This window comes from Ixodes scapularis, unplaced genomic scaffold (genome assembly GCF_016920785.2).
Source record: "Ixodes scapularis isolate PalLabHiFi unplaced genomic scaffold, ASM1692078v2 PGA_scaffold6__148_contigs__length_123643588, whole genome shotgun sequence".
NCBI classification, from domain to species: domain Eukaryota; kingdom Metazoa; phylum Arthropoda; class Arachnida; order Ixodida; family Ixodidae; genus Ixodes; species Ixodes scapularis.
This window is the reverse complement of record NW_024609881.1, coordinates 96411273-96421032: the sequence shown is the minus strand read 5'-3', so window position 1 is coordinate 96421032 and position 9760 is coordinate 96411273. Positions and strand designations below refer to the sequence as shown.

General features: G+C 46.2%; 1 protein-coding gene across 1 annotated transcript; it reads left to right on the top strand.

Moving 5' to 3' along the window:
- The first annotated feature begins 113 nt into the window (after positions 1–113).
- LOC8033124 (DNA-directed RNA polymerase III subunit RPC8) lies at positions 114–7567 on the top strand. The gene is made up of 7 exons (XM_002402633.5): positions 114–376; positions 440–536; positions 951–1037; positions 1117–1180; positions 4467–4553; positions 5587–5695; positions 7441–7567. The coding sequence occupies exons 1-7, from the start codon at positions 266–268 to the stop codon at positions 7486–7488; spliced, it is 603 nt and encodes a 200-aa protein (XP_002402677.1). The 5' UTR covers positions 114–265; the 3' UTR covers positions 7489–7567.
- The last annotated feature ends 2193 nt before the right edge of the window (positions 7568–9760 follow it).

Genomic DNA, 9760 nt, shown 5'->3' with positions numbered 1-9760 from the left:
ATGATTAAAAAAAATTATAAATTATTTTGGCAACCATACGCATCAAAAAGTTTTTATTTTAATGAATAGCGCTGGGGGTAGAGCTCGTCACTTTCGGGTTCTGAAAGATCCACCGCAACTTGTAAACAAACATGGCGGCCTCCATGATTTCGCGTGCTGCGTTGCTGTCTCAAGTGTGGCGGTGACCGTGTGCCGGCTTTATTCATTTTATTCTTAGCACATATAGCTTGTATCTCTGCTTCAACAAATAATTCAACTGTTAAATATGTTTGTAATAAGCGAAATGTCCGACAACATCCGCATACCGCCATGGTTGTTTCGGCTAAACCCCAACGACGCGATAGTGGAACAGCTCAACCGTCGACTGGCCAACAAGGTAACGGTTGATCGTTCAGCGCTGATTTCGCGATGTGGTAACACGATTTTTGTCGTGATTCAGGTTGTCATCAACGTGGGGCTTTGCATTGCCTTGTTCGACGTCACCAAAATCGAAGATTCCAAGATTCTTCCGGGCGATGGTTCCTTCCACACAACAGGTACGCGGCCATCTTGAAGCCACTTTTGGCGTCAAAATGGCGGAGCTTTGAAGAGGGCGCTGGGGGGCTATGTTCGACAAATGTTTCGTTTCTCCTAAAAAGAAACGGAAGTGACAGAACTGACGATATCGCGTCCGATTGGCTAGAGGCTCGAATGACGAAAGAGGGAACTTTTGTCATTTGAGCCTCTAACCAGTCAGGCGCGATATCATCAGTTCCATCCCTTCCTTTCCTTTTTAGGAGAAACGAAACATTTGTCGAACATAGCCGCCCTGCTCTCTCACAACTTCTGAAACCGCTCGGCAAAGACAAACGCAAACACGTCGAGGGGCTTTAACAACTTGTGGTTGGGGATGATATCCTACATTTGTACGAGATTTAGTTCCCATTCTGGGCCACCTTTTTATTTTCCAGTCGAGTTCCGCTACGTCGTCTTTCGACCCTTCATGGACGAAGTCTTGGTGGGAAAAATTAGGAGCTGTAGCCAAGAAGGTGTTTACGGTAAGAGATGCTTCAATTCTCTTTTGCGTTATCCACGTTTGACATGAGTTCTGACACCAGGAATCAACGTTACTTGCAGTGTCCATGGGATTTTTTGACGACATCCTGATACCACCCGATGCCCTGCAGCATCCATCTAGATTGTATCCTTCCATTTTTCATTCCCTGACAATGGCCACTGCTCTAAGTGACACCTCTAGGAGTATGGGCGTCCGCAGAACATTTCTAAAGGGGGGGAAGGGGGGGGGGCAGCAGGGGCAGGGGGAAGGGGAATCTATTATTCCAGAGGAGAGAGTATGCAATATTTTTTTTTAGATGGGAGCAACCAAGATCAACCATACAGGCGCACTAGAACATCTTAATAGGATTGGGGTCCCTTGGCCGTATTATTCCGCTCTCATTGACGGAAATAAGGCCAACGTCAGACTGTCGCCTTTGATGGCGTCGGTCTTACGAACGTGGTGGCTTTGAGCCTCCATCATGGCTGTTCACACACCATCCAGCTTGTTGTTCACATTTGATGATCCCGGCCGTGCCGTCACATGTAGATGGATAGATGGATGTTTGCTTGTGCGTTTAAGTACAGGACATATAGACCTTTTCAGTGGCAGTCTCGAACGAAGCGATTTACAGTGGGCATCCCTGGTTTTGAGAGTGTATGTCAGTGTTGCCTGGCTGCGCTGGGCTGTGGATTTTCTCGTTAGTGGGCTGTGACAGCCTGCATAGGTGCAATTCCAGATGCTGGTGGCTGCTAAATTGCCGCATTTTCTTTTTTCTTTTGTGTTCTATGGTGAATAGAATTTCTTGAGGCTTTTAAGAAAGCATTCTACTATTTTTTGGAACAAAAACAAATGAAAGCTATTTTTTATGAGTCTTTGCGCGACAGAACAAATGCAAGTGGAATGTTTTGTTTCATTATATGTGAATCTTTTTATGGCACCATACGCTCATTCATGTCAATCTGGAAAGGTCTTAACTGTCGAAAATATTTGACCACACTTAATAGCCACTCGCAACATCTAATTCAACAAGTCGCATCAGTCGAACAACATATACTGTACGTACCCCACGGTGACGCGTTGTCCGAACAGGATTTGAGAAAGATCCCAAATAACACAGCATATGCAATATACACAGTGTCGACGATAGTCACTTCATGATGATCGAACTGAATCCGACTTGTTTTGGGAAAGTTGCTTTATTGCACCGCGCCAAAGCAAATGAACGAAAGTGTCTATTCCGTTCCCACACCCCGACCCGACCCTGTCGGCTATTTTTCGCGAACACCGGGAAAATAGCCGGGAAGGCTTTTCGGAAATTATCTCAGCAGAAGTAATCCTTAAAGAATGTTGAATGGCCCGCGTCACGGGCCGCTTGACATTCATTCTCTTCGTTCATTTCGTGCGAAGGCTGAGCAGGCTACGAGCCCTGGTATTCCCTGGTTCTCACAGTGAAAGATAACAGAAAGAGGGTAAGCATCCTGAGCAGGCAAATAAAGTAAAGCTTTCAAAAAAAGCAGGCCAACTCCGAATACACAATGCAGGTGGGGAGTCGCGCTGACCGGGTTTCCACAGCCCGGGCGGGTGGCAGAAACCTCTGGCCAATAGGGGTCGCTCGAGTCGCAAAATGGCGACAGCCAGAGAACTCTTTCTGCAAAGGTATATATAAGGCGTTGCCACCTGCACACACGTGCCCATACCTTCGGGCACGTGTGTATGGTACACACGGATGTGTACCATAAATTCGCAGTTGCGCCGCCCGTACAATAAACGCGGTATTCGCCGCAGACACAACGACAGAAGTGTCTGCGGACACGTCTTCAGCATTTTTGAAGCATGTTTGTTCCACACATAATTGTGTGCGTAGCACATGCCTGCAGACGGTTTCTGTCTGGCCAACGTGATGGGACTGTCATACAAGGAGGAAGCACGCCTCAGAACTACCCTACCAGGAATGGGTCGGGGCAGCACATTATTCTCATCGCTGCTCCGACCAGGGATTGGTTGTGGCTCGTGACCCTGTCCCTTTTGGATGTTGCAGACACAATGAGAACAGAATGCAGGTCTTTCAGTTTGCCCCCCCCCCCCCCCCCCCCCCCCCCCCGGCATGAGCTTTCTTGCCTTCGACGGAGCTTTTACACCTCGCAAACGTCGAGCATGCGTGCATACCCAAAGCACAATGGAAATTCAATGAGCGCATGCCGAAACCCAGACATTCAAAAGAAATGGCATTCTGGTCCTGTTCGCAATTTTAGGCACGTGTGCATGCCTGCTTCAGTCCACATTGAGCCGAAGCTAGAAATAGAGCGCAAAGTGCCGGGGAAGCGTTGCCTTTTTGCCCTTGATTCCCACCGATGGTCTCGCTGGTAGAGTTATTAGCGGTAATGGTGATAACGGCTGGCGAAGACTCGCTTCTCGTTTTAATGGGCTTGTCAGTGACACTTGATTCATCACTCTGTGTGATCTATTACAACAGGCCACTCGGATTAGCTTGAGGTTATACCTGCAGTCAGGGACGGCGCCAGGCTTTCCATAGCGGGGAGGCACACTACATTTTTTTGGAAGCATGGGCTTTAGAGACTTCATTTTCTGGAAGGCGACGAAAATTGAAACGCAGACGGTGGCCGAGTAGAGATATGTTCACTCCCGGCAGGCTCCGATAGTCAAGTGATTTGACGACAAATGGAAGACAAAAAGCCGAATGAGAGTGGCATTAGAAGCTTTTTGGTGGCGGGCTGAAAGTTGTCGGTGTTCTGCTTACGGGTCGTAATAAAATGTCTAAACTGCCTAGGCAGGGATTATTGCCATTAGCTATCACAGAGACGTAACGAAGCGCGGGGAGCACATACCGCTTTAGCATGAAAGATCCCACAACCGGCTGACCGAATATTTTTCCTGTCAACTGAAAGGAGACTCTAGAGAAGCCAGTCGGCAGCCTTATGGCCATGAGTTCCCTCCCGCTCTTAGCTCTTCTGGGAGACAATCCAAACATATTGTGTTGCCCGGCCGCGACTCGTTTAGATGCAAGCTACTTTCGTGTTTGCGGATGCTACCAAGGGACATTCCTCCCTCGCTTGCTGCATGCCGTTTATCTGCTTCTCACGGTAGAAAAATAAAACAAAAAAATGTGTTTGGTATGAAGGGGACCCAAACTGATTCTGTTGTTTATCCAATGCTCGTTTATGTTGGGGTTGCAGGTCAAATTTTCAACACTGTTTGCCTTCACTTGGCGCCATCTCTGCCTGCAGTTGCGACAGCTTTCGATAGATCGAAGACATGTCTAGTTGCAGTGGCGGGAAGGGCACCAACCATCCTAAATGCCTAGGTGAAAAATAAATAATACCATGATGCGAAAAGAGTGCAGTAGGTCGTGTCATTTGCACATGGCACAACCTTGTTTCGATCTGCGGCTGCCTTGACAACTTCGAAGTGACGAAGCGGAACAGCTCTGGGTGTGGGAGTACGAGAGCGACGACAAGAAGCACGACATGTTCATGGACCTCGGCGAGCAGATACGGTGAGTCTGCCACCATTTTGTCGGCGTTCGTTTTGCCCCTCGCACACTACCTTAGAGTAACTTGAGAGCTATGCTGGTGATAGCTCTAACTTGAGAGCTGTCACCTGATGCGGTCGTTGGTCCATATGCGTCACACGACATTTGGCGGTGCAAAGACACCGCTGTTTCTTTGCATACTGGTTGCCGTCGTGGGCAGCGAACAGATTCGGAAAAAATTTAAGTAACTCTGGTTACAATTTGGTGTTGGGAGACCTCGGTGATGCAGCTTCGGTACACCGTGAGCCATTTGAGCAGGAAAAGACGATAACACCCGAAGCTTTTCGCTGGGATCAGTTTGTGAAAGGTGACTACAGTTTAGATAGACCTAGGTAATGTTATTCCTAAGGCTGGTCCACACACTTGCAACTGCTTACGACCATGCGCCTTAGAGTCTTACGAGAGGGCACACTGAAACCACCTATTGGGTGGCTGCGGAGCACCATAGTCTGTCGCAACCCAAGAAGGTAGGGCAAGGGAAAGGAAGGCCAGGGAGGAGGAAGCAGACGGAACACTAAAGAGAGGAGGTTTCCCTCTCCCTTCTCCAGCGTTTCGTCGGCTTCCTTTTCCCCGGCCTTCCTTTCCCTCGGCCTACCTTTTTGAGTTGCAAAAGACCATATCAGTTTCCTTATATTTTCTTTTTCTTTTTCACGCTTCATTGTTTCTTGGCTCGAAAAACTTTTGACAGTGTTTTAAATGACCACTCGTCGTAGACTGTAGAAACACTTGATCTCGCACATCGTGCAAAATCTTCGCTCTAGCGAAATGCAGTTCCAGGGGCATCTCATAGAAGGTTCCAGCTTGCCGTCTCGACATAAGAGATCGCAAGAGCTCGGTCCTAAACAAAAGCATGTGTGTGAACGGGCCTTTAGGCCTAAGTAACATCACTCTTGGGCAGTTAGTCTTAGGCCTAAGTAATATAATTTTTAGGCGTACATCTTTTTTATATAACGTCTCTAGAATCTGTAAGGGCGATACGGAGAAACTGGGATTGCAGTTTTCGCGTTGTGGCCGAGACCTTCGTCGACACCTCTCCAGTGGGTCCCGAGATGGCCGAGATGTCAGAGAACGAGAGCAAGGAGAAGCGGATTCCCTACTCTCTCACGGTGAGCTGTGGTGACTCTTGCTCGTTGAACACTGTTGGTCATCTGGTGTGCCTTTTAGTGTCTTTAATCATGCCATGTTTCCTCGGCCTTCTTTTTATATTTGAGGGTAGTGACAACAAAAGTGATACTTGAGAGTGCATCAAACAATAGGCATGAAACTTGGACATGCCATTAGAGAAAGCACTTCACATTTAGAAGCCAAGGCACTATATTTTGATACCTCATAGCATAGCTAAGAAAGAAGTCTGCAAGCCATGTGCAAGAATTCCATACTAATCATTCTGTCTCATTGAGAGAAAGCTTGCTGGTTCACTTACAAGAATAAGCAGCAGATAGTAATGAAAGGGACGAAAACGGAATGAGACACCAAGTCTGAGATTACATCATTCAGGCGTGGCCTCAACTCCTTATTAATCTGTCGAATGCATCTAAAGGCAATTGGTTGCTGGGACAAAAAAATAGGAAGTTAAGGAAGAAAGAGAATTTCGAGCCTCATTAATGTTATTGTCTTTGCAAGCAGATAATTATCACGGCTGGAGTCTTGCATGTGGTATACCTAAAACACACCACAGTTCAATCCAGCAGTATAGTCATTAGGGAGTTTTAGAATAACGTACTCAATTTTAGCGCATGCTAAAGATAAAATTTAGCACTTGCGTTAGCAGAAGCGCTAAACTTAGCACGCAAAAGCCCAAGCATCTCGCACTTGCAGTGCCACCGAGATAGCCACAATGTTTATTTCACACACGAAATGCTGTGACTTCAGAAAAAACAAGATTTTGGTTCAGAGTAACATTTCAGATTTGTTATAGTCCGTTGCAACTCAAGAAGGTAAAGCGAGGGTAAGGCGGGCCGGTGAGGAGGAAGCAGACAGAACGCTAAAGAGAGAAGGAGGTTTCCCCCTCTCTTTTCCAGCGTTCCGTCTGCTTCCTCCTACGTGGTCCATCCTACCCTCGCCCTACCTTCTTGAGTTGCAACGGACTATAGAATGCGATGCGAGCAGTCGACTGGCCATGTCCGCTTGCGTCATCTCGGCAAGAAAGGTCTCGTGTACTGACCTTCGCACACCGTATCTTCACCAAGAAATGTTTGCACGTTGCAAGCATCAAGTTTCTGGTGATCGTTGCCCACCTTACTGGGTTTTTCAAACCAAGTGCAATGTCCTCCCGTATTGAAAATCGCAGTCGCAAGGATGCCGTCGACGTCGCGCTCACGACGCCGCCAACTTCCGTCATTTTCTAGTTGTGCTCGTCTTGGCTTTTGCCAACTTCTCATCACGAATCCTCCTTGGAGGACCGCAAAGACTCTTCGCGTACGCACACAATTTCCGAAAAATAGCGCACACAAAGCACAGAACATGGTTAGCGTTCGCTGCATGCACAGTGGCGACGACGTTATTTTATGCGTACACAAAGCTTTAGCGTGCGCTATTCAAAGACTCCCTATTGCCGTCTAGTCTTGCAATGCTGATAGTGCCTGCAGATGTTTGAAACATTCTTGTGAAGTTGTTCTTTGTTGTTTCTTTCAAAGTTCTATCTTTTGAAAAGTTGAAAATTGCAAGAGCTGCTCCTCGAAGTGAATGCCCTGTGACTAGAGCTTAAGTAAACATTTGCATAAGTTGCAGGAAACCCACTACTTATTCTCGTCGATAACCACGCTTGCTGGCATCAGGTGTCCATAATTTCCTTGGTGAAATTTGATTGACTCGACGAAGTTAATCCGAGGATATTGTTGAATTTTTCCAGGGCTCTATCAGCGAATCAGGGCTGGGATTACTAAAGTGGTGGACGTGATTCTTCAGCGGCGGTGTGTCAGCGCCGGATTGTAAAAAGGAAATAAATAAAAGTGCCATGTCATTGAGTAATAGCCATACGTCACTTGCCTGTCTGTCGTAGGGTATTCAATTCTTTGAAGTTCATGCATGAGGGTCTCCTTCCCTTTCCATTTTACTAACATAAAGAAAGGGAAAGAGCTTCAACCTTGCTGAATATCTTGGAAGTTGGTTTCATGGATGAAAATTTAGGCTTGCATTTCGATCCAGTCGGGGAAAATTAATCCAGGCCAATCTATATGTTTCGGCGAGAAGTCTGTGTACGAGTAAACACCAATACAGCGAGTAGATGCATAAAACATAAATATGCCTTTATTTACCACATACACTAACTATGGCACGGGCTCACTGCCTCACTATGACTACACTCCATGCGGAATATACACGCTACAGAAGTCACACTTGTCAAAAAAAAATGTGTGTGCACGTGAGATATACACACTTTCATTTTCTTGCCTCTGTCCATGTGTATGTATGTGTGTGTCCGGCATTTCATTTGCACGTCTGCATGTATGCAACACTTAACCTTTTATGCGCATCTAAACACTCTTTTGTCGCCGAACCGGTGCTTAGTAGGGTTGCACTTCACAAACCGCTTTACAAGCTGAAACTATGCAGTGTAGGGTATGCCACCAAGCACTGGTAGTCAGAATTTGAAGGTCACCTCTCAAGGTCAATGCATATGCAAAGCATGTCGTGAGACCTGGGAAAAAGGCATATTCCAGTTGTTTTTTTGTTCGTCATATTACATGTTCACTGGGAGACATCCTACAGAGGTTAGCACTTTCTGTTTGCTATGGATTGAGTAATGGTACTTTATCCAGTTTTACACGAAGCAAAGTTGGCGAGAAAGAAAATAGCTCTGGCTGCTACAACATCTCTTCCCTTGTGACAATGATAGAGAATAAAATGTTTTCGTGGCAGTGCGGCTAAAATAAAGTTCCTGCATGTATGTCTTTACATATAGTCTTTTTAGATTATTTGCAGCAGAAACTTTAAACATCTCACCGAGCTCTTTTCAGCTTGGGCGACAAAGAACCGCAGCTTCTGGCACGGAAGACGTCGCGGCAAGAAGAAAAACTATGTCGAACCTGAAGGCAAGCTATTTACAAATATGTTTCACTCGTGTGTATACAGTTGGACGAGGCTGGTCCTTGATCAGAGGCTGGTTTGTGCATCGTTTTCTGCGATTTCGCGTCGGTTTTGGGCACGTCAAATTCGTGTCCAGTCGCCCGACATCGGTTGTCGTTTGAATCGACCTGCAGGCAGCCTCTAAGGAAATATACATGCGTACCATGTCTTTTTTAGTCTTAGACACGCCCTTTTCATGATCTCTAAAAATAGACGCCTGTTAGAAAAATAGCTGTCGAGCTATTTCTGTCGCTGTTGTGTTTCTTTCAATCTTAATGAACGCTGCTGGTTCGCTCGTCTAAGCACTGTCTTCTGTTATGTACAATAGGTCGGAGCCTACGATATTAACGATACGCTGTTTTTTAAGTGGCACAGAGAAATTTTTTTAATTACTTACATACACGTCGAAACCACATGTGAGACCTGCTGTGTGATATAGGCTGCCTATATATGCTTTTTGTAATCTTAGGAGGGAGTATTTATGCAGGAAGTCAATCTCATACGATATAGTTGTACTTGCACAGCGGAAGCGCCTGCTACAGTGTCACTAGATTAGCTTGGAAAGATTTCTTTTTGTTAGCCTAACTAGCTTGGCTTTTTTTAAGTGTATACAACGATGCATAGAAAGTGTCTCTTGAAAGTTTCTTGCGCTTCTAGCACATCCCCGGTGTTTTCTCCACTTTGCTGAAGAGTCATCTCTGGAAATGTTTGACTGCTGTTTATTGTTAAGACTAAGGAATGCCAGTAGGTTGTGACTGCCACGACAAGTTTCGAATTGTTGGGCTAATTGCTAACGTACACCACCAAGAGTCGCTTCAAATGTCTTGTGCCCCTTAGGAATGACCTAGAAACGACCGTAATATTTTAAACAGGTGCACTTGCCCTGGAGCCTCATTTCAGCGGTTACTGCACATCCGTAAAGCCGTCGTGCTGACATGTCACGCTCACTCATGCCCGCCACAAAATCATTGCACAACTGAGACCACAGTTTCACGGCAACAAACACAACACTCCGGTGCATAATTGAATTGCTGTTTCGGAACGCGTCGGTGATTTCCGCCGGACATGCTGTGACCGAACATTGTTACATTGAGCTCATAATC